General features: G+C 32.5%; 4 protein-coding genes and 1 pseudogene across 5 annotated transcripts; 1 reads left to right on the top strand and 4 right to left on the bottom strand.

Annotated features, from left to right (window-relative positions):
• Positions 1–429: 429 nt before the first annotated feature.
• On the bottom strand, positions 430–2,292 carry LOC138944923 (juvenile hormone acid O-methyltransferase-like). The gene is made up of 5 exons (XM_070315995.1): positions 2,106–2,292; positions 1,829–2,000; positions 1,528–1,663; positions 800–944; positions 430–632 (listed from the first exon to the last, which is right to left on the bottom strand). Exons 1-5 carry the CDS (start codon positions 2,290–2,292, stop codon positions 430–432), a joined length of 843 nt encoding a protein of 280 aa, XP_070172096.1.
• A 1,483-nt stretch (positions 2,293–3,775) lies between these two features.
• Positions 3,776–5,295, bottom strand: LOC138944922 (juvenile hormone acid O-methyltransferase-like). Its single transcript, XM_070315993.1, has 5 exons — positions 5,112–5,295; positions 4,836–5,007; positions 4,535–4,670; positions 4,114–4,258; positions 3,776–3,978 (listed from the first exon to the last, which is right to left on the bottom strand). The coding sequence occupies exons 1-5, from the start codon at positions 5,293–5,295 to the stop codon at positions 3,776–3,778; spliced, it is 840 nt and encodes a 279-aa protein (XP_070172094.1).
• Positions 5,296–6,699: 1,404 nt separating this feature from the next.
• Positions 6,700–8,565, bottom strand: LOC138944921 (juvenile hormone acid O-methyltransferase-like). The gene is made up of 5 exons (XM_070315992.1): positions 8,379–8,565; positions 8,103–8,274; positions 7,460–7,595; positions 7,038–7,182; positions 6,700–6,902 (listed from the first exon to the last, which is right to left on the bottom strand). The coding sequence occupies exons 1-5, from the start codon at positions 8,563–8,565 to the stop codon at positions 6,700–6,702; spliced, it is 843 nt and encodes a 280-aa protein (XP_070172093.1).
• Positions 8,566–10,054: 1,489 nt separating this feature from the next.
• LOC138944920 (juvenile hormone acid O-methyltransferase-like) lies at positions 10,055–11,563 on the bottom strand (annotated as a pseudogene).
• Positions 11,564–14,870: 3,307 nt separating this feature from the next.
• On the top strand, positions 14,871–25,289 carry Asta-r1 (allatostatin A receptor 1). Of its 2 annotated transcripts, none has more exons than XM_070293013.1 (5): positions 14,871–16,748; positions 19,033–19,162; positions 19,259–19,516; positions 19,601–19,851; positions 24,033–25,289. In XM_070293013.1, the coding sequence occupies exons 1-4, from the start codon at positions 16,327–16,329 to the stop codon at positions 19,847–19,849; spliced, it is 1,059 nt and encodes a 352-aa protein (XP_070149114.1). In that variant the 5' UTR covers positions 14,871–16,326; the 3' UTR covers positions 19,850–19,851; positions 24,033–25,289. The 2 variants fall into 2 exon arrangements, with proteins under 2 accessions (XP_070149114.1, XP_070149113.1); XM_070293012.1 differs by having other exon boundaries at positions 19,241–19,516.
• The last annotated feature ends 682 nt before the right edge of the window (positions 25,290–25,971 follow it).

Genomic DNA, 25,971 nt, shown 5'->3' with positions numbered 1-25,971 from the left:
CGAATATTCAAGCATTTGCAGGTGAAAAATCGATATCAATTTATTAACACGCGATCTTCACTTATAAAAAATTTAATGTTTTAGATCGATTTTTTCGAAATATTTTATATCTTATATCAACTGTTATCATAGATAACAGTTTATTTGATCAATCTCTTAATCGTATTCTCGATTATGCTCGAAATTTAGAGTGATTTGAATAATTTTAGACCATTCGATTGCGATTATATTTAAAATAATATTTTTTTGTTAATGCAATAGATCCGGGAAACATCAATGAATTTTGCTAATGTATAAATTATTTCGTAATGTCTATTATATAATAAACAAAGATAAACATTTTTCTCGTGCATTTAAAGTTTGCTCGGAAGAAAGGAGGGAAAAACAAACACTCTGCCTATTCCTCCTGTAAATTATAGATTGATACAATCATGAACACTTTTGTGCATAAGCTACTATTACAGTGTAATAAAAAGGAATATCATCATATAGCTTAGAATCATTTTGTCTATTTTTGTATTCTTCAACTTTTATTTCCTCGAATCTCCGTGCAAACTCATTAATGAATTCTTTCTTTAGATTATGCGGCATCTTATCCAAAAATGCAAAAGTGTGCTGCGAAGTGATCATGGCTGTAGAAATAAACAATATAATTATAAAATTATAAAATGAGAAAAGAAAAAAAGTAGTATGAAAAAAGATTACAAATAATAATTAAAAATTACAAATAAATATACAAATAATAATCTCGTTTAGAATTTAATTTTTGCATGCATATATATGGAGAGAAAATACTTACATATAAACTTTCGTGTATTCAGAGATGGGCTCTTGTTTCGATGACTGCAATGATGAACTTGAAATCCGATATTTTCAAGTACTTCTTTTAGCTCTTCGTGAGGTCGAGTTGAATAATGAAATGATCCAACATATTTCTGTTTGTCCTGTACGAATTAAATTTAATTAAAAATTTATAGATGAAATATATCAAAGTGATATTTGTAATACAAATAATAAATGTGCGATATATACATATAAATAAATTTAAAATTAGGATGAAACAATAAAGTTTCTTATGAAAGAAATTTTGCTAGTAGCTCGGTTTTTTTTTTATTTACTTTGTAACGGCACTGAAGATGATCAAAAACATGATCAAAATATACGCTTGTTACTATTAAATCTTTCGCTATTTTGTTATGTTAATATAATTTGATTATAATAAAATTTGCGTACAAATTACCGCCCTAGCTCTTAATTACATTCTCTTAGCTTCGTAATATATATACAATATATAAATAAAGACAGCAATTTTATATTGAAATTACATCGAAAACATTGCGGGAACGGCTAACAGTCACGATATCAATATTTTCATGGATTTATCAGTGAATAAGATAATAAATAATATCCAGAAATTGTAAATATCAGTAGATTTTTAAAATTAATAGAAACGAAGTTCTTTCACACACACGAAAATTATTTTACAATTTTTTTCTTATACTGCATCTTTGATGTAATAATATTTACCCCCATATACGCTGCATACCGTATATCTTTCGCCATAGCTTCCAAAGATTCAAATACGATTGCGGCATGCGCTATGCTTAATATAAGCATAGTTTTACCAGGTCGAAGCATCTGATAAATATTCCGAAACGTTTGGCTATTAAATAACAATGCTAAATATTAATTATAATTTTGGAAATATACATTTATCAGGATATTTTTTCAACACATAGTTATGTAAAAGTACATTGTTAAAGACACGTATAAAAGTTATTATTTACGAAATCAAATTAATTTATGCTCATTTAATAATTTTTCTTACTGAACGTCATTGCACCACTGCAAGGCATGAAAAGAAAAAATATGATCAAATTCTGAAATATATTTCTCGGGCAACTTTTTAGTTTGAATATCCAGCGCTTCGAATTTAAGTCGTTCTTTATCACCGTATGTTTTGTTGGCATATTCAACTATTTCTTCCATAATATCTGTACCTATATAATATATAATAATTGTATTAACTAATGATAATTTACATCCTCTATGTGCGCGCGTTTGCGTGAGCTATTATATTCTTATAATTTATTATTTTTACTTACCAATCATTGTTACATTTGGATTAAGAAACGGAAGAAGGATATCGTTTGTTATATCGCCGGGTCCACAACCGACATCCATACATTTTCCAGATATATTTTTTAGTTCTTTGTCGAACTCATTGAGTAGCAGTGATATACTGTCTTTGTTTAAACCATCAAATAATACGTACTGTGTTAGGTCCACCATTGTTTCACGATAGCACTCAAATAATGAAGATATTTAATTAGCAAAGAATATTAATCGCTTTCCTTATAATATCGAATGAGTATGGTGCGTAGGCACTACGCCTTTACGAGTATCTCAGGACGTCAATCTACAATCTATGCTAAATTTTATTTGTATCCTTATAAATATAGTATATCTAGGTCAAATGTTAAGAAGTGGGGGTCGGCACAAAATAAGTAGAAATAGCATTTTGTATCATTTAGTGATTTCTATACATATTGGGAAGAGTAGTTTTATATAAGTCTGACGTAAACATGTGAGATAACAAAAAAAACATTGCGTGATCTTAGTCTCCTTCCTGTTTAGACTATCGAAAATCTTTATTTTTGATAGTCTAAACAGGATAATTATTTGTAAAGTTGATTTTTGATAAGTATAAATAGTATTTAAAAACAAGAAAGAGTATCTAATAGAGATGATGGAGTTTGCATCTCTTCTTATTGCGATATACAATCAGCCCAGATAGCACATAACACTAAAAAATAACGAAAAGATGTTTTTCCTAAGATATTATTTCAACAAAGTGGAAAGATGTCTTTAAAACGTTTTTTCGTTTTGCCGAAAAAGACAACATAAAACGAATATGCAACGAAGACGTGTGCGTAATTATGTATACTAGAGACCGTGATACATGAGTTGGAGACACTTTCTATTTTAATTTTCAAAATTTTATTTTGATCTTTATTTCAAATGTTTCATTGTGTATAAAACATTTGTGCTATGCTTACGGTGGACGAGATTCTGGATTTCTACATTCTCAAAAATATTATAATTAAATTAAAAATATTTATACACATTACCGAAATCCACATATAATTTATTATGAATAGAATTCTTTTCTATCTTACACAGAATTACATTGCTGAAATTGTATAAGTTACACATTTTTATAATTTGTAGATTATATTGAAAACTATATTAAAAAGATCATCGAATTAATTAATCGTATAACGCAATAAAAATAAATGATTAATTGATGTCTCATATTTATGGATTAGGCGTTTTTGAATCGAATATTTAAGCATTCGCAGGTGGAAAATCGATATCAATTTATTAACACGCGATCTTCACCTATAGAAAATTTAATGTTTTAGATCGACCTTTTCGAAATATTTTATATCTTATATCAACTGTTATCATAGATAACAGTTTATTTGATCAATCTCTTAATCGTATTCTCGATTATGCATGAAATTTAGCGTGATTTGAATGATTTTCGACCATTCGATTGCGATTATATTTAAAATAATATTATTTTTTTAATGCGATAGATTCGGGGAAGAGTGATAAATTTTGCTAATGTATAAATTATTTCGTAATGTCAATTATATAATAAACGAAGATAAATATTTTTCTCAAGTGTTTTAAAGTTTGCTCGCAATATAGGAAGGAAAGACAAACAATCTGCCTCTTCCCTAAAATAAATTAATATATGCTGATACAATTATGAACACTTTTGTGCATAAGCTACTAGTACAGTGTAATAAAAAGGAATATCATCATGTAGCTTATAATCACTTTGTCTATCTTTGTATTCTTTATCTTTTTTTTCGTCGAACCTACGTGCAAACTCATTCATGAATTCCTCCCTTAGATTATTGGGCATCTTATCCAAAAATGTAAAAGTGTACTGTGAAGTAATCATGGCTGTAGAAATAAGTAATATAGTTAAAGAAATATAAAATGAAAAAAATAATTAATATAAACAAAATTATGTTACAAATAATAATCTCGTCTAGAATTTAATTTTTACATGCGTATATATGGAGAGAAAATACTTACATAGAAACTGTTGTGTATTTAGAAATGAGCTCATGTTTCGATGACTGCAATGATGAACTTGAAATCCGATATCTTCAAGTACTTCTTTTAATTCTTCGTAAGGTCGGGTTGAATAATGAAATGATCCAACATATTTCTGTTTGTTCTGTACAAATTAAATTTAATTAAAAATTTATAGATGAAATATATCAAAATGATATTTATAATGCAAATAATAAATGTGCGATATATATATATATAATTGAAAATTGAAATGAAACAATAAAGGCTCTTACGAAAGAAATTTATCTTTCATGTCAGCCACCTACACGTATACATTCGACGCATTTTTAAAATTAATAAAAACGAAATTCTTTCATATACGGAAATTATTCTACAATTTTTTTGTAATACCGCATCTTTGATGTAATAATATATTTACCCCCATATATGCTGCATATCGCGTATCTTCTGCCATAGCTTCCAAAGATTCAAATATAGGTACTTGACGGGCTATACTTGATATAAGCATAGTTTTACCAGGGCGAAGCATATGATAAATATTCCGAAACGTTTGGCTATTAAATAACAATGCTAAATATTAATTATAATTTTGGAAATATACATTTATCAGGATATTTTTTCAACACATAGTTATGTAAAAGTACATTGTTAAAGACATGTATAAAAGTTATTATTTACGAAATCAAATTAATTTATGCTCATTTAATAATTTTTCTTACTGAACGTCATTGCACCACTGCAAGGCATGAAAAGAAAAAATGTGATCAAATTCTGAAATATATTTCTCGGGCAACTTTTTAGTTTGAATATCCAGTGCTTCGAATTTGAGTCGTTCTTTATCACCGTATGTTTTGTTGGCGTGTTCAACCATTTCTTCCATAATATCTGTACCTTTATAATACATAATTATTGTATCAACTAACGATAATTTACATCACATAGTGCACGCGTTTGCGTGAGCTATTATATTCTTATAATTTATTATTTTTACTTACCAATCATTGTTACATTTGGATTAAGAAACGGAAGAAGGATATCGTTTGTTATATCGCCGGGTCCACAACCGACATCCATACATTTTCCAGATATATTTTTTAGATCTTTGTCGAACTCATTGAGTAGCAATGATATATTGTCTCTGCATAAACTATCACATAATACATATTGTGCTGGTTCCATGATTTCACGATGTCACTCAAATGACGAGGATATTTAGTTAACAGAGGATATTAATCGCTTCCCTTATAATATCGAGTGTGTATGGTGTGCAGTGTCTTTACGATTATTTCAGGTCACGTCTACCTATAATCTGAATTTTGTTCGCGTCCTTATAGATATAGTATATCTAGCTCAAGTGTTAAGGAGTGGGGATCATCAAAAAATAGGCAGAGATGGTCTTCTATCCTTTACTAACTTCTATACATATTGGATAGAGTAGTTTTATATAAGTCTGACGTAAACACGTGAGATAACAAAAAAACATGATCTTGCGTGATCTTAGTCTCCTTCCTGTTAAACTATCGAAAATCTTTATTTTTGATAGTATAATTATTTGTAAAGTTGATTTTTGATAAGTATAAATAGTATTTAAAAACAAGAAAGAGTATCTAATAGAGATGATGGAGTTTGATGGATATTATTTCGACAAAGTGAAAAGATGTCTGTAAAACGTTTTTTCGTTTTGCCGAAGAAGACAACATAAAACGGATATGCAACGAAGACGTGTGCGTAATTATGTATACTAGAGACCGTGATACCTGAGTTGGAGACACTTTTTATTTTAATTTTTAAAATTTTATTTTGATCTTTATTTCAAATGTTTCATTGTGTATAAAAAATTTGTGCTATGCTTACGGTGGACAAGATTCTGGATTTCTACATTCTCAAAAATATTATAATTAAATTAAAAATATTTATACACATTACCGAAATCCACATATAATTTATTATGAATAGAATTCTTTTCTATCTTACACAGAATTACATTGCTGAAATTGTATAAGTTACACATTTTTATAATTTGTAGATTATATTAATAAATTGAAAACTATATTAAAAAGATCATCGAATTAATTAATCGTATAACGCAATAAAAATAAATGATTAATTGATGTCTCGTATTTATGGATTAGGCGTTTTTGAATCGAATATTTAAGCATTCGCAGGTGGAAAATCGATATCAATTTATTAACACGCGATCTTCACCTATAGAAAATTTAATGTTTTAGATATTTAGATCGACCTTTTCGAAATATTTTATATCTTATATCAACTGTTATCATAGATAACAGTTTATTTGATCAATCTCTTAATCGTATTCTCGATTATGCATGAAATTTAGCGTGATTTGAATGATTTTCGACCATTCGATTGCGATTATATTTAAAAAAATATTATTTTTTTAATGCGATAGATTCGGGGAAGAGTGATAAATTTTGCTAATGTATAAATCATTTCGTAATGTCAATTATATAATAAACGAAGATAAATATTTTTCTCAAGTGTTTTAAAGTTTGCTCGCAATATAGGAAGGAAAGACAAACAATCTGCCTCTTCCCTATAAATTAATATATGCTGATACAATTATGAACACTTTTGTGCATAAGCTACTAGTACAGTGTAATAAAAAGGAATATCATCATGTAGCTTATAATCACTTTGTCTATCTTTGTATTCTTTATCTTTTTTTTCGTCGAACCTACGTGCAAACTCATTCATGAATTCCTCCCTTAGATTATTGGGCATCTTATCCAAAAATGCAAAAGTGTACTGTGAAGTAATCATGGCTGTAGAAATAAGTAATATAGTTAAAAAAATATAAAATGAAAAAAATAATTAATATAAACAAAATTATGTTACAAATAATAATCTCGTCTAGAATTTAATTTTTGCATGCGTATATATGGAGAGAAAATACTTACATAGAAACTGTTGTGTATTTAGAAATGAGCTCAAGTTTCGATGACTGCAATGATGAACTTGAAATCCGATATCTTCAAGTACTTCTTTTAATTCTTCGTAAGGTCGGGTTGAATAATGAAATGATCCAACATATTTCTGTTTGTTCTGTACAAATTAAATTTAATTAAAAATTTATAGATGAAATATATCAAAATGATATTTATAATGCAAATAATAAATGTTCGATATATACATATAAAATTGAAAATTGAAATGAAACAAATAAAGGCTGTTACGACAGAAATTTATCTTTCATGTTAGCCACCTACACGTATACATTCGACGCATTCTTAAAATTAATAAAAACGAAATTCTTTCATATACGGAAATTATTCTACAATTTTTTTCTAATACCGCATCTTTGATGTAATAATATATTTACCCCCATATATGCTGCATACCGCGTATCTTCTGCCATAGCTTCCAAAGATTCAAATATAGGTACCTGACGGGCTATACTTGATATAAGCATAGTTTTACCAGGTCGAAGCATATGATAAATATTCCGAAACGTTTGGCTATTAAATAACGATGCTGAATATTAATTATTATTTTAGAAATATACATCTATTAGGATATTCTTTCAAAACATAATTATGTAAAACTACATTGTTAAAGATATATATAAAAGCTATTTTTTACGAAAAAAATTAATATGAATATAAATATAAGCTTCTCAAGATTAAACTAAAATTAAAATTCCATGTAAAGGCAATTGGACCATGTTTGCTAATCGAACAAAAACCCACGACCGTTAATCTTTATTTATTAATTTTTATTTGCGACCATGTTTACTAACCGAATAAGAATACACGACTGTTAACCTTTGTCATAAGCTAACTTTTTTTTTGCGCTGAAGATAGAGCCGAAACGTCCGGTTTTTGTATACTCTATTTCTATAGAGATTGATATCACAGAATAAAGCTTGTTGCGCTTCATTCACCGTGCTTGGCTCCAATTGCCTTTATCATGAATTTTAAGTTTAGAACAAAATTAATTTCCGATTATTTAATAATTTTTCTTACTGAACGTCATTGCACCACTGCAAAACATGAAAAGAAAAAATGTGATCAAATTCTGAGATGTATTTCTCGGGCAACTTTTTAGTTTGAATATCCAGCGCTTCGAATTTGAGTCGTTCTTTATCACCGTATGTTTTGTTGGCGTATTCAACCATTTCTTCCATAATATCTGTCCCTTTATAATACATAATTATTGTATCAACTAATGATAATTTACATCACATAGTGCACGCGTCTGCGTGAGCTATTATATTCTTATAATTTATTATTTTTACTTACCAATCATTGTTACATTTGGATCAAGAAACGGAAGAAGAATATCGTTTGTTATATCCCCGGGTCCACAACCGACATCCATACATTTTCCAGATATATTTTTTAGATCTTTGTCGAACTCATTGAGTAGCAGTGATATATTGTCTCTGCTTATATTATCAAATATTACATATTGCGTTGGTTTCACCATTGTTTCACGATGTCACTCAAATGACGAGGATATTTAGTTAACAGAGGATATTAATCGCTTCCCTTATAATATCGAGTGTGTATGGTGTGCAGTGTCTTTACGATTATTTCAGGTCACGTCTACCTATAATCTGAATTTTGTTCGCGTCCTTATAGATATAGTATATCTAGCTCAAGTGTTAAGGAGTGGGGATCGTCAAAAAATAGGCAGAGATGGTCTTCTATCATTTACTAACTTCTATACATATTGGAAAGAGTAGTTTTCTATAAGTCTGACGTAAACATGTGGGATGACAAAAAAAAGCATTGCGTAATCTTTGTCTTTTTCCTGTTTAGACTATCGAAAATCTTTATTTTTGATAGTATAATTATTTGTAAAGTTGATTCTTGATAAGTATAAATAGTATTTAAAAACAAGAAAAAGTATCTAATAGAGATGATGGAGTTTGCATCTCTTCTTATTGCGATATACAATCAGCCCAGATAGCACATAACACTAAAAAATAACGAAAAGATGTTTTTCCTAAGATATTATTTCGACAAAGTGAAAAGATATCAGTAAGACATTCTTTCGTTTTGCCGAAAAAGACGACATAAAACGGATATGCAACGAAGATGTGTGCATAATTATGTATACTAGAGACCGTGATGCCTGAGTTGGAGACACCTCCTATTTTAATTTTTAAAACTTTATTTTGATCTTTATTTCAAATGTTTCATTGTGTATAAAACATTTGTGCTATGTTTACGATAGACGAGATTCTGGATTTCGATATTCTTAAAAATATTATAATTAAATTAAAAATATTTACATACATTACCGAAACCTATATATAATTTATTTTGAATAAAATTCTTTTCTATCTTACACAGAATTACGTTGCTGAAATTGTATAAGTTACACATTTTTATAATTTGTAGATTATATTAATAAATTAATAAATTATATTAATAAATTGAAAACTATATTAAAAAGATCTGCGAATTAATTAATCGTATAACGCAATAAAAATAAATGATTAATTGATGTCTCGTATTTATGGATTAGGCGTTTTTGAATCGAATATTTAAGCATTCGCAGGTGGAAAATCGATATCAATTTATTAACACGCGATCTTCATAGAAAATTTGATGTTTTAGATTGATCTTTTTGAAATATTTCATATCTTATACCAACTGTTATCATGGATAACAGTTTATTTGATCAATCTTTTAATCGTATTCTCGATTATGCATGAAATTTAGCGTGATTTGAATGATCTTTGACCATTCGATTGCGATTATATTTTAAATAATTTTCTTTCCTTAATGCAATAAATCCCCGGGAAACAGCGATACATTTTGCTAATGTATAAATCATTTCGTAATGTCCATTATATAATAAATAAAGATAAACATTCTTCTCAAGTGTTTTAAAGTTTGCTCGGAATAGAGGAAAGAAAGACAAATATTCTGCCTCTATCCCTATAAATTAATATATGCTGATACAATTACGAACACTTTTGTGCATAAGCTACTAGTACAGTGTAATAAAAAGGAATATCATCATGTAGCTTATAATCACTTCGTCTATCTTTGTATTCTTTAACTTTTATTTTCTCGAATTTATGTGCAAACTCATTTATGAATTCCTTTCTTTGATTATGCGGCATCTTATCCAAATAATGCAAAAGTGTACTGTGAAGTTATCATGGCTGTAGAAATAAGCAATATAGTTAAAAAATTATAAAATGAAAAAAATAAGTAGTATGAAAAAGAATTATGTTACAAATAATAATCTCGTCTAGAATTTAATATTTGCATGCATATATATGGAGAGAAAATACTTACATAGAAACTATTGTATATTTAGAAATGAGCTCATGTTTCGATGACTGCAATGATGAACTTGCAATTCGATATCTTCAAGAATATTTTTATTAGTTCTTCGTAAGGTCGGGTTGAATAATGAAATGATCCAACATATTTTTGTTTGTTCTGTACAAATTAAGTTTAATTAAAAATTTATAGATGAAATATATCAAAATGATATTTGTAATGCAAATAATAAATGTGCGATATATACATATAAAGTTGAAAATAGAAATGAAACAATAAAGGCTCTTACGAAAGAAATTTATCTTTTATGTTAGCCACCTACACGTATACATTCGACGCATTTTTAAAATTAATAAAAACGAAATTCTTTCATATGTGGAAATTATTTTACAATTTTTTTTTAATACCTCATCTTTGATGTAATAATATATTTACTCCCCCATATACGCTGCATACCGCGTATCTTCTGCCATAGCTTCCAAAGATTCAAATATGGGTACCTGATGGGTTATACTTGATATAAGCATAGTTTTACCAGGTCGAAGTATATGATGAATATTCCGAAACGATTGGCTATTAAATAACAATGCTAAATATTAATTATAATTTTGGAAATATACATTTATCAGGATATTTTTTCAAAACATAGTTATGTAAAAGTACATTGTTAAAGACATGTATAAAAGTTATTTTTTACGAAACCAAATTAATTTATGCTCATTTAATAATTTTTCTTACTGCAAAGTATGAAAAGAAAAAATGTGATCAAATTTTGAGATGTATTTCTCGGACAATTTTTTAGTTTGAATATCCAGCGCTTCGAATTTGAGTCGTTCTTTATCACTGTATGTTTTGTTGGCGTATTCAACTATCTCTTCCATAATATTTGTACCTTTACGATATATAATTATTGTATCAACTAATGATAATTTACATCACAGTGCACGCGTCTGCGTGAGCTATTATATTCTTATAATTTATTATTTTTACTTACCAATCATTGTTACATTTGGATCAAGAAACGGAAGAAGAATATCGTTTGTTATATCCCCGGGTCCACAACCGACATCCATACATTTTCCAGATATATTTTCTAAATTTTTGTCAAACTCATTGAGTAGCAGTGATATATTGTCTCTGCTTATATTATCAAATATTACATATTGCGTTGGTTTCACCATTGTTTCACGATGGCACTTAAATAACGAAGATATTTAGTTAGCAGAGAATATATTACCGCTTCCTTTATAATATCGAGTGAATATTGTGCGCAGTGCCGTTATTACGATTGTCTCAGATATCCACCTACGTACTATTGGTCTACCTTGGATTTCGCTTATGCCATCATAGATATAATATATCTAGACAAAGTGTTGGAATAATGGAGTGAGGGTTGTTAAGAATTAGAAAGAGATGGTTTTATATCACTGACGTCTATACATATTGATGCAAAGTACAAAGTGTATTTTTATAAAGTGTATTTTTATAAAGTGTATTTTTATTTAAGTGTATTTTTTATAAAGCGTATTTTTATATAAGGTTAAACATGCGGGATGATAAAGAGTGCATTGTATGATTTTAGTCTCTTTACTTTTTAGGCTATTGAAAATCTTCATTTTTGATAGTATAATCACTTCTAAATGTTTGTTTTATATTATGTGGTATATGTATATATATAGTCGACACTGCTGCTATCATAAACTGTTGACGGTTGCATCATTAAAAAAAAAGGCTTATAACAGATAGAGACATCGCTTCTCAGTGCAATTCAGTTATATCACTGAACGCGTCAAAAAGTAAAAGGTTGTTGTGCAATCTGTTATTTTCTAACAATGCGTAGTAGAATAAAGAAAGCCTTTGTTTATTGCGAAACAGAAAAGTAGAGAGGATGAAAAGACAGAAATAGTGATTCTGTTCATACAGAAATCTTAATGTTGAGATTGTTATTGTTTATAGATTTATTTTTTGACAGGAGGGATAACTTATAATCTCCGTTATAAGCGAGAGACAGAGAATTGCGCATATAAATCGCTTTTATTATCTCGCGAGAAGTAGAATCGAAGACAAACGTTGTACATTAAAAAAAGAAACATTGAACAATTTACGTATATAAAAATAATTATAAATTTGTAATAATTACACTTAAATTCGACAATTAATTTGATAAAAATTTTATGATCGGTTCAGTTACTTCACGAGTTCATGCTCTTGCCGACTTTTGATAAGCATATTTAGTATTTAAATACAAGAGTATTTAATAGATGACGGAGCTTGCATCTCTTCTTTTGTCGCGACAATACAATCAACCCAGACAGCACATATAACACTAAAAAATAACAAAGGAATGTCTTTTTTAAACTGTCTTTTCGACAAAACGAGATATCTGTAAGACATCTTTTTGCTTGCCCAAAAGATAATATAAAAAAGATATGTTTTCGTCTTCATTTTTATGCTGCCTTTTTCGATAAAGTGGAAAACTGTGTTAAAAATATCTATATCCGGCCAATCAAAAATAATTGTTATTTTATATTCATATTTAATATCAAAACTCAATATATCAATCGAAGAAATAAAAACTGTTTTATCGTGCATGCTTGCAAGATAATTCCGCTCGTAGCTCGTATAGGAGCATCGTAGATGCGCGATTTGTAAGTATACTTTACGATACGCGATTTTTCTTCCTTACGAATATTAGATATTAAACAGGTATTAAATTACATTTAATTGTACGTATTAAACACGTACGTGTTGTACATATTAAATTACGTAATAAAATTATCACGAAATTATTATCTAAATACAACTACATATATATGATCGATACAAAATCGATACATACACATGATCGCGAGATATTTGAAAAATTTTTATTTATTTATTAAAAATAATTAAAATACCATTAATGATATTTCCATTTAAGCGAGAAGTAAGTTAATCTGAAATTGTCGTAAAGTTAGTTCACAATATAAAGTAATTTTTTAATTAAATTATACAGTTTCAATTTCGACGAAGGATAACGTTTATATTCTGTAGAGAGTAGATATTATAAACGGTCAATAATCTCTTTTTCATACGCTATGTATTGTATGTTCTTATGATAATAATTATATTACATGTAATTATTAGCGTAATATTAATTATCCGGTATATTTATAAAAAAAATGCGCAACTTAAAAATGTACAGTTTGATTCTTAATCGTTTAAACGATTGCATTGGTGCAATGGATGGCTATGTTTAACTTTGATAGATATCGAATCTACATTTGGATTCAGCCACCTGTCTGTGCTGAGTGTCAAAGCATCCATCAGTTTCTGTTTACTTTATCCTTCCCTTCCTCTCTCTTTCCCGATTGTTTAAAATGCATTATAGATGTATATACGCTATAAAATACGTATATATAATATACTTTATATATATATATATTATAAGAGAAGAAGAGAGAGAAGAGGGAGATAAAATAAGTGAAGATAAAAGATTTGACAGCTGACATTTTGCAGAGATGGGTCCGAATGAACCCGTTATTTTTCAAGCGAAGATTTTAATATTAAAATTGTTAGAAAAATTACTCCGTATCTAATACCATAAATATTTGATATTTTCGCAAGGATATTATATTGATACTTTGAACTATCAAGGAAAGAAATTGATTCGTCATAGAAACTCGACGCAAATAATTAATATGAGTACAATTATATTTCAATTAGTATAAATTAATACAAATAATTATATAAAAGTATAATATTCCAAAACTATAATCTAAATGCGATTGTTAATATTTTGATTTTATTTAATATCGTTTTCTAGATAGATATTTAGCTGTGTTTATAACATATTGAAAAGTATCGACTTGATATCAAACATCCTAAGCCTTCGTTAGAAGGTAATAGAATGAAATATGGTTTTAACAGATGAAGCTTGAAGGGTAAAGAGAATTCGACGTCTGTATTTTATTTCTTACATATAATTTTTTCTTCTTATCTGTCTAAAACTTCCAATTTTTCACCGAAACAAGTGTATCGCGTTGTCTTTGGGTATATTTGTCACAGAAACAAGAGAAGAAGAGGGAGAAAGGAAAGAGTAATTCGACAAATAAATCGCGAGGGAAGAAAAATCATTAATATTCAAATTTTACAATAATTTCTTTTTTTATTATTATTATTCCTCCGTTACAATCGTCCTGCTTTCAGAGCCTCGCTCTCGTCATTGAAGCGTTCAAATATTTTTCTCTTTCTCTTTCCCCTAAGTAAATACATATCTTACGCTTTATCTCGCGCGTTACAGTATCTTACGTATGTAAGCAGCCCCCTATTTCGGCATCGATTTGAGGATGTGCGCGCTTATACATTCACACACATATACTTACATACATATATATATATATATATATATATATAATATATATAGAGCAGATGGCGCCGCGAATGGTGTCCCCCGTCGTTCACGCGTACACCAAGCCCTCCATTTCTGGCCGCGCGCCGCGCCGCATCGCATCGGGGTGTTTCTGTCAGTGCAAAACCACCCCCGGAGCTGGCGTTATCGGTTAGCGCGCGTCGATATCATTCACAACTCGGCCGATCGCGACAAACATCGCCGAACGAACGAACTTGTCACGGAAATGCAACTTCCGGCGGGCCCGAAGCTATATAAATCCTCGAAGTTCAATCATCGAAGCGATACCGAAGCAATCTCTGCATTCGCGCATCGGGAAGAAAGGAGAAGCGAGCCTTCGATTTTGATCTGCCGCGATTATTGACGAAGTACATACGTAGACATCGTTTTCTGAAAAATCGTTCGTAAAAAAAAAAAAAAAAACTAGCTCGTATGAGATGAGAGAGATATCGCAAGACGTCAAACTTTAGTTGGCCAAGTTGAAGTATTCGGTGGCGAACGTACGGAATTCGTTGCTCGCACGTTATTTCAATGCTCGGTCTAGCGACGGCGATCAGTGCAGTGTTTTTCCACTTAAATCCATCGCGAGATTCCTTGGAATTCAATAAAATATCGTGAAACTTTTAGTTTACGCATATGGAACTAATAGAAAGTAGAACAAAGATAAAAAAAGATTTATAATAATGCAATAAATAACTGACGAATTGTAGATTACAACGACGTAATGAAATAAGCGACGTTTTATTGCAACACGAAGTATAATTCAGAAAATGTGTCGTTCGACGTAGTTGACCACTATATTGATAAACAAATGGTACACACGATTAAGGCAAATTCCAATGAACGATAAACAAGTCTTGACAAGCATATCAAGCAAATTACATGTATTTCAATTTTCGATTATTGTGTGTGCATCTTTACATTGCTCGATGGAAAAGTTTTTATTATCGATACGATATTTTATTTCATGAAAAATTGGCACGTGCCAAATTTTACACAGCTAACGCAAGATAAATCAGATAATATGTCAAGCGGATAAATATAAAATCATTATCAAGACCACGTGTGTGAGCAACGTTTCACTCGCATTTTTAATAATTTGAAGAAAAAGATAGAACTCGCACACAAGAAGTAAAGCATCATCATGTCAACATCCTTATATGCGACCGATTTTTCATCTCTCCGGCATCTTATCGATCTTTGAGATTTTTCAGAATTCGAGATTCTTTCGAAAGCTCGAAAGATGACACTGTGAAGGAGCGATTAGCGATGTCGAAGAGCGAATCGCCGATCGTGTATACTCGATGCCTTTCGATAAAGAGAACCAATTTGGCGAGTGGAAAGGGCACCCTCGGCATCCTCGATGTCGCAGACAGTAGTCGCAGGATCCTCACGACGAGATCGAGATCCCGTTGCTGAGGAAGAATCGATTATCATCGCTATAATATATGCACAGTTCCTATTGTTATTATCTCGGCCGGGCCGGCCTAACGAGCTCATCGCAACGTAATCGAAGGGAGATTTGCATCGATTTGCGAATCTCTGCGAATAATAATGGAGCCGACGATCACGAATCTCGCGAATGCGAGCGACGCTCTCGTCAATTGCAGCTTCGCGAACGAAGTTGCGTGCGAGGTATACGAATTCGATTATAACCGCGAACTAGTTGAGAGCATCGTGGTGGTGGTGGTGCCATTGTTCTTCGGTATAATCGGCATCCTCGGTCTCGCCGGGAATTCGCTGGTGGTCGTAGTGGTGGCGGCGAATCCTGGAATGAGGTCGACCACCAATATCCTCATCATCAATCTCGCCGTGGCGGATCTCCTATTCGTCATATTTTGTATACCGTTCACGGCTACCGATTTCGTGCTGCCCTATTGGCCGTTCGGCAACGTCTGGTGCAAGACCGTTCAATATCTTATCATTGTCACCGCTTACGCGAGCGTTTACACCCTGGTCCTCATGAGCCTCGACAGGTTGGTACGTTAAAATTATCCCCCGAATTGACAAACCGTCGGTGTAATTCTGTAGAAAAATTCTCGGTAGACTATGTTTTATTATAAAACGCCGTCTCTCCGTTTGTATTCCGTCAAATACTTGGCGCGTAATATTTCATATAAAACTGTCGGATATGTCTGCAATAGCTGTCAACAAGTGCGAAATAAATGATTTATAAGTCGTACGACTAGAAAATGACTTGGGCGGAAAATGATTTATATTTATTTATATATTTCCACGATATTTGTTATCTCAATATCTTTAGAAGCGAATGCTTGAGATGCGAAAAAATAATTTGAAATTCTTATTCTTACTTTTTCTTCGGTGTATATCCTTCAGCAAGGAAGAGAGAGCATTCGTTTCGTTTGATTCATATAATCGATAAAATTGATTACGATATAAATGTAAACAACTTTTGGAAAATATCAATTTCTTTTTCTCTTAAAAAAATTTAAAGGATTAAAAACAGAATAATATGATGTAAAATAATAATTGCCTGGAGAGATTTATAGAGTATCTCATTTTATATAATCTCAGCAGATTTTCTTCTCCTACACATTTTTTTTCTTTTAGCCAAAGTTTAATAGACTTTCTTTGCATAATATCAAATTATTTAATATTCACATAAGTAACTTTTACTAGATAATTTACCAATTATTAGACACATCACTTAGTATCGTATTAAAGCAAAATTCTCGTATATAATATGGTTAAAAGACTAACAGTTCAGAGGATATGCTTATTACTTGAGGAACTTTGCTTCAATATGGCCGAATATGAAATAAATTCTTCAAATAATATATATAAGTTTTTTGACCAATTACAAGAGAATCTTACTTTAACACGATGCAAAGGGAATTACCTATTGAATTATTTAGATAAGAAAGAATCTTTTACATTTATAATAAAATAAATCAAAAATAAAAAATATATATAAAAGGCTCAAAAGATAAAATCAATTCATAAAAAATAAAAGTCGATTGAAGCCCAGACACTTATTTACGCCACAATTATTGCGTCCGGGTTCCAATTGACCTTTATTTTTTTATTAATTAATTTTTTCATTTATGTCAAAATCCATTTTATATACATCGATAAAATCTATATATCGATTATTATTTTTGCAATTATTTTTCTTTATGCTACCATTCTTTGTCCTTAAAAACTTGTACGGGATATTTACGTGTGTGACCCGTCTTTACCATAGACTCTTTGTAGTAGCTCCGTAAACCGCTTCAAGCTTTCTGATCATTTGACATTCGATTCGAATCGCCCAGCTTTGAATCGCGATGCGCGTGGCAGTTTGCAAAGTACGCGGAATATATTCGTTTGATACATTGATCTCTGGCAATCTGAATATGCCAATTTCAGGGCGACGTAGATCATTGTAGATGTTCGCCGTCTAACTCCAATATCTCACGTCGATGCCATTCTCTATAGCAACTATATAATCGACAGCCTGGACATTGTACGAGCTCGATTAAATCAGTGCGAGTTACATTCCCATTATTCAATCTCCGGTTGTTGAGATGCAATTCTGCGAAATATCATTATTATATCAATCGCTAATGTTGTGCAATAATGTCTGTGTCGAGTAATCGACACGAATCGAGTGATCGATTCGATATCGATAGTGGGATCGATTTATGTTAGATGGATTGTAAAACAACCGAGGAATTCTTCGAACTTGTCCAAGTTTTTAATTTTTCTCTAACGAGATCGTTAGATTCTCCTCCTGGATGATACATCCAGTCATGATTAACATGTTACAGGATTCTTGTGCAAACGATTGATCTTTTTTAAATAATTCTCTGTATCCTACTTTGAATCAGAATGAAGAAGAACTAAACTTAAGAAAGTTCGGTTACTTTCCGTCGTCTTTCTCTAACTTTCTTCTCCAAAAACAAACATGTACGATGTTAAAAACTGAAGATTATCTCCAAGTTGTGATTTTGTAGCTGATCTTCGAGGCAAGGCCAAACTTCTTAAACTGAGCGATTTAGAGATAGCTTTTATAAATTAAACTCACTCTTTCTCTCGTAAACCGATCGCCACTCTAAACTTTAAGGTAAATTTCTAAAAGCGAGAGATGTCTTTGATCTCGTTACTCTCGTCATTATTATATTCTGCATGAAACTTTACCGAAGCGAGGGGAGGCTTAACCTCATAGGACTCCGCTTACACCAGATTAGCAATTCAAACTATGCTAATGACGAAGTTTGAAAGCGATGAGCCATATCAAGGATAAGAAATTGTCCACAGATATTTGGCAGTGGTGCATCCGATCGCCTCGATGTCTTGGAGAACCGAGAATCATGCCATCTTGGCGATCGGCATCGCGTGGGTGGTGATCCTGGCGCTGTCCACTCCCGCCTTCGTAATCCACGGTGAGGTAAGTGAACGAGATGCGACGCACCAAGCGTATCCCCGAGCAGGCTCTTGTTCTCTTACGAAATCCGCGTGTACGTAGATTCACTACATGTTCCAGGAGGGAGGCGGCCTAGCGGAGAACCTGACGGCCTGCCGGATCCTGTCGCAGTACGACTGGACGTCCTTTCAGGTGTCCTTCTTCCTCATGAGCTACGTGCTGCCCCTGGTGCTGATATGCATCTTTTATATGTCCGTGCTGGTCAAGCTGTGGCGCAGCGCTCGCGTCAGCGCCGAGAGTCGACGTGGCAGAAGACGCGTCACCAGACTCGTCTTCGTCGTCGTCGGGGTCTTCGCCGCCTGTTGGTGTCCCATACAGGTAAAATGGCCCCCCGTTGTTTATCGGAGGGAACCTCCTCTGACGATTTCCTCGTTGCCGCGATTCAATATCGTCGTGTTGCAGGTAATACTGGTGATCAAGTCCCTGAACGTGTTCCCGCTCACCACGACGACGATAATGGTGCAGATAGTCAGCCATATCCTTGCCTATACCAACAGCTGCGTCAACCCGTTTCTATACGCCTTTCTGAGCGATAACTTTCGCAAAGCCTTTCGGAAGATCATCTACTGCAGGCCGCGCGCGGAGCCGAACAATCAGCTGACACCAGCGACGAAGACAACGAGAGCTGGCAGTAGCGGCGATATTCTTTAAAGGTGAGGAAAAATTCAATCTGTCGCTCATTCTTCGTCGCTTCTTTTATTTATTTTTTATTCGCGAAATATGATCGATACTATAACCCGCCGAAGTAACGATTCTTGCTTTTGAGATACCCTGCGTATTACGGAAACGAGGACTTCGAGGTATCACAAATTGCAATTACTTCTTCAATACACCGACTTTTCTTTTCTTCTTCGAGCTTTAACTCTCGAGATGTAATATCGGTCTGAGTATGTGTTTGAATATAACATCTAAAAAAAAAAATATTTATTGCATTTTATTTTTCCAACGTACAATTTTTTCATCGATGAACATTTCTTTCAATGCTTCGCTTTATTTTTGTTCATTTTGTCCACTTTTTATACTTCTTCAGAGAATTTGTAATAAAAAAAAAAAAAAAAAAAAATTTCGCGTTTTATCAATCGTATCGATCTCCGTCGAAGCGATATTATCCGATGTAACGATAAAGGCCGTCGTTACGATCTGGAGGATTAATTGGAGCATCTCTCGTGGCGAGATTTCAGATGTAGGATTCCGAAGGTATCTTTATCAAACATGTTACACTATCATCGTTATTTTTCTTCTTTCTCCTTTCCCATTCTCCGCCTTCTCCGCGAGACGATATAAATTTCTTCTTCGGAAGAGATGACGAGCGGAATCGTGCCGGGGGCACTTAACGACATTACATGATTTACTTGGCTCCAGATTCGGGCCCAGCCTCCTCGGCGCGTAACAAAATTTTCCTCTTTCCTCGTCCCGCTCTCGCTCCTCTCGCCCCCCCTTCCCCTGCTTTCCCCCCTTCTGGGCTCAGCGTGGCGTATCGCCATTAACACGATGACATTTTCACAGCTAGTTTACTCTGGCTACCATTTTCGTCTGTCCCTTCTACACGCGGATATCGGGGCGAGAATTAGAGAAGGACGGGAGGGGTGGGCTAGAGGACGGAAAGAGAGGAACGAGTGCGAGTTTAGCGACAAACGTAATTTAATACCGCAAGGCATTAAATAATGTTAAGTAAAGGCGCTGGCAGCGGACAGATAGAATGGAAGGAAAATTTTCATTTAAAACAACTTCCGCTGACGTTGCGAGTTGCCTCGCTCGAGCGAGAGGTAGCGAAAAGTACTCCGCTCAGACATAATAATAATGACTGAAGCTTCTTTTATATAATGCACGATGGCGAGCCTGCGGAATAAATACATTGCTCGGGATAACACGGGAGAAACACCTCTCTTCTTCTATCTTACGTAATTGTTATTATTCAATAAAGAGCAATTATTTCCGATTGTATTGTTTATTTACGATTGAAGATTAATTTATTTAATTGCGAGAGAGAAGATTGCCGTGCAGAATTAATTTTCATAACTAATTCTCTTTTCGAGGTGTGAGAAGAGAAAGAAAGAAATATGACGCTATTAATATTAATATATGTAAATATTTTATAAATATTATTCAGACACTACTATATATATTTTTGTTAATATAATTAAAGTATTCTCAAGTTTTTTGACTTTATTCTAAAATTTACATATCGCGCTTGTATGCGAGAATCCTATATGGACACAATTGACGTATGCGAAATCTTTATTGCGATGTCACAGATAGATTTATGGCGAACGCGATTTATTACCGCAATCAAAATTTCATTCTATTTGCTTCTTGATTTATTTTAATTCGAAAACATCCTTTACAACGGCATATATTGGAGGCTTTCCCGAGAAGAAAAATCATCGCGACACGTCGAAGGTATAGCAAAGAAATCTTAATCAGGCTCTCCGTTCCCCGGAGAAATTGACGCCTAACCGAAAATTTAATTAACCATTCTTTGATACCGGGTGTGTCGTCGTTTTATGCTGTAGCGATTCGCTCTTTGATCCCTTATCGCGTACGACTATTATATTTTCTTCGTCCTTTTTTCTTTCTACCTTGTACGATAGGACGGGAAAACTGACGATGAACGGATTCTGTTTCGATACGACTTATCCACGTGACATTAACGAAAATTAATATCGAGATCGACCGTTTATTTACAGCCTAACGGGCCTAAAATCGTCAGCTGGCGCGTTTTGTTTGAACTAGTCGGAATTATCAATATCCCTTTGTGGTTTTCAGTCCGTTAAACAAACAGATGATGAGTAGATATTGCAGAATTTAATCCGAATTGATTCATATTTAGATTCCTCTTCTGTTATGTAAACGGGAATACATGATGAATTATACCAGGGCGTAACATATTTCTCGAAGCTTGAATATCGGTCGAGAAAATAAGCTTATTATATTTATTTAGTTAATAGCGTAAAAAACATGATCTCGTAACGATTTTATGTCAATTATCGGAACATTATTAAATGGCTGACAATACAACTACTCGCCGAGGATATTTATCCTGGCAAACAATGTAATTGACATCAAGTGTCACCGAGAACAAAAATTCACCGAGAGCAAAGAATGATACGATCGTGACGACGCGAGCGAACAATTCCGAACTGTTTGGCAGCCCAGCCAGACGGAAACGCCCTATATTTTATACGGATGAGACATTTATGAAAGGATAAGCGATTCCCAGGGTAATCGGCGGCGCCCCGAGAACGGGAGCGCACGGACCGCTCGTAAAAATGGCACTGGGCTCTAGTGCAAACAAGTTTTAATCAAATAGATTTGTGTATGCACGGGATGGTAATTCGATCTTGACTAAAACGTTGAGCAAAATCAGCTCTGCGCGATATTAGCGGCTTTATTTGAGCGTGTCAGTATACGACGATTTACTATCAATAAACAACGCTGGACCAGGATAGATTCGCGCGCGTTGCTTTTATCGTGCTCTCTTTATTTTACTAATAGATTTCGAAGAAATCGATCGCGAAGCACGATCGCATATCGAGATATGCGAAATTAATTGCGTTCGAGGACTACATCTGCTTTCGTTACGCAAAAATTTATTAAATGTTTCGCTTAAAAGATTACTGTGTGAATGCAACTTTTTAATAAAATTTATAAAATAAGACTTTTTGCATTTACGAGAATTTCTAGGATGATTACTCTTTTTAATTTCGAAAATTTAATACCTTTTCTCTCTCTCTCTCTTTTTGACACTTCTAAAATGCTTTTTAATTCAGTGCGTTTTATATAACTATATTTTTTAAAAGTGTTACGCAGTCGAAAATAAGTGAAATTTGTTGAAGTTTTAAAAATTTGATCAGGATATTGATTAGGAGCAAATCCGAAAATAATACGCCGCGAATAATTTACCTTGTTTCATCTCGACAATCGCGACATTATTCTCTTATATTCGTTTTGCATAATTAGTTATTGAATATGGATTTTCGCTGATTCAGTTTATGTAGCGGGAACGTCGAGAGCCATAATTTCAAAGATGTCCCGAAAAGAGTTGTCGCCGTTGCCACGTGATAAATGAGAATTGTTTGGCAAGGATTTAGGAATGTATATCATAGAAGGTTGACATTCTCATGAATTGATACATACGACGTGTCTGCCACACAAGAAATATCACACGCGCGATCCTCATTTGTATAAATATAGCGAGATAAAATTGATAAGAAGCTTTTTGATAAACATTTTTGAAAAGAAATACAGTTTTATAAAAAGGCTTACAAAATAATTTGAAAAATGACTCAGATTAGATCGTTTCACATGTGAAATGTTTCGATATTGCGTCAGTCATAATTTTCAAATAATGTTAAAAAAAAAAAAAAAGATTTTATCCAAATAATTTTAGCTCTATATATATTCTTTTACGTACAGGATTTATTTTATAATTTCATTTCAATATAATCCAGGAATTTTACAGATCAAAATGATCGAAGATTGTTAAGCCCGTTTCACTGGCATATTAATCATTTTTTCATGCTAATGTGTAAACTTTTTATTAAAATACAATTTGTACCTCGTTTGCATAACTTTATGATCTAATTGAAATTTATTGGAGAATTCAATTTTTTAGTTACTTGTTTTTTATTATTTGTATATTTGTTAGATGAAAGAAAAATAGATCGCTTCAACGTAATGTATAAAAACTTAAAATTACAAGAAGAAATCTCTTCACAAAATAATATATGCTACAACGTTGAGGAAAACCTTCTGTAAATTCCGACGTTTTATGTGCGATCTAATAAGTGCAATACGAAGGCAAAGATATGCAAATTTGATGATGTGTATACAGATCGATAACGAGGAGAAGGTCGATCGACGACGTTGGGAAGAAGCTCAAATCAAGGAGGAGAAGAAAGAAGGAAATAGCCAAGAAGCATGAAGAGTTGCGGAGTACGCCAGCCGGCCTCTTTCACTCTCTCGAGGAAAGTCTTCCGCTTATTTCACAACGCGGCCTACTTTCGAAATCTCGTCCTCTCCTACGGGAATTATGCCGTCGAGATCAGGGGATGGTGAATCGAGTCGGAATCGAAGTCTGGAATCCCGAGAAACTTTTTCGACGAGTTATAATCGAAAACATGCAAATGTCCGATCGTTATTTAAATTTTTTTTTTTTTTTTATCTTGAAGAACGATGGAAGATCTAGGTTTCTATAGCTTTTGCAGAGAAGGAAAGAGCAAATATTTTTAAGAAGCATTTTATTGCGTTTCTCGTGATCTTTGTTTTACACGCGACAAGAAAGAAAAAGAAAAAATTTATATTAATATTTAATATATCGCGAAAGTATAAGTCAAAGGGTCAGAAAATTCTAGTGTCCAGTTTGCGCGGAAACACACTTGTGTCTTTATATTTAAATGTTATTTATTGTGTTACAGACACAAATTATCACCGACGACGGCGCGGATCGGCGAATGTCTACGATCTATAGGATATTCGGTGTTCGATGTCATTTGGCGATTAGCGGAAAAACGTGGTTTTCAATTCTTTAAATCTCCGCAAAGTATATATATATACACTTTATATTTCTCTCGATTTCTTCATCGATAAAGAAATTATACTTAAATATCCAAGGCGGGTACTTAAATATAATCTTTACGAAAGTACGATCTGAGAACAGCTTTTAGCAGCGTCGAGATGCAACTAGTCGCAGAGCAATTTGCGAAAAAAAGGGCCTATTATATACCATATATCTGATCGTCAACATCGACACATCTCTCTTTGAGTGGATCTCATAAACTCGATTAGCCGACTACGAATCCTCGAGCGATATTTCGCGAGTGTGAAAATTTACGAAATATTAATAAATGTAAAAAGACGCGGACTCGTTTCCCGACGCTCACCCTTATCCAGGGCAGCTAATTCGAAAGATTCTCAGGGTCGTCGTCAGGAAATTACACGTCCGAGCATTGTAAAGTGTATCAATAAAGACATTGAGATAAAATCCATGTCTCGTTTGCTCGCATTATTGAAGTAAGAGGGGAGGAATGACATTTGATTGACATTTCTTCTTGTATTAAGAGCTGTATGTTCAGAATGTAATAAAGAACTATTTTCGATGTAATATTAAATTTTTCATTAATCTTGTTTACGGATTTTAATGAGAATAACGTACATGCCGGAATTAAGCATTTACATGCGAAAAGCAACGAATCGTCTTTCAGAGAAAGAGCTGTTACTAAGAAGACATCTAAAAGAATTTTCCTCACTAAAATAGCAGCATGATTTATGCTTCGCAGATGACTAAACTTTGCATTAAGCTTCGCAAATCACTAAACAAAGCCAGATTTATCGATGATGTTAGGAAAGAAAATAATTTGATCTTTCATATCGAAGAAATAAAAGCTCATTCTTTAATAATAAAATAATTTATTTTAAATATGCGTCTCTTATTTACTTATTATTTCTTCTTGTATTTCCGACATAAATATGACAGTTCGATTAAAAATTTTGATGAGCAAATGAGTTTGATTAAAAAATTGTTATTTATTAAATTTAATTTATATATATTTAAGAAATATATTAAATGTAAAAACTCATTTTATCTTGAAACAAGAAAGAAGTCGTTTCATTAGTTCGACAAAATTTAATTTGTATTGATGTAGTAATTCGATATTTGCAGATCGTTTCTGAGCCTTAACTACACGCGAACGACGATGCAATGAATTTCCCTTTGTATTGGGTGTAAACGCGAGAGAACATCACCTTTTATACGAACAATCGGCTTAACGAGA

This window comes from Polyergus mexicanus, unplaced genomic scaffold (genome assembly GCF_030449975.1).
Source record: "Polyergus mexicanus isolate NDT 795.1 unplaced genomic scaffold, iyPolMexi1.0 SCAF_3, whole genome shotgun sequence".
NCBI lineage: Eukaryota > Metazoa > Arthropoda > Insecta > Hymenoptera > Formicidae > Polyergus > Polyergus mexicanus.
Note: the sequence above shows the minus strand (reverse complement) of the source record. Positions and strands in the feature narration are given on the sequence as shown.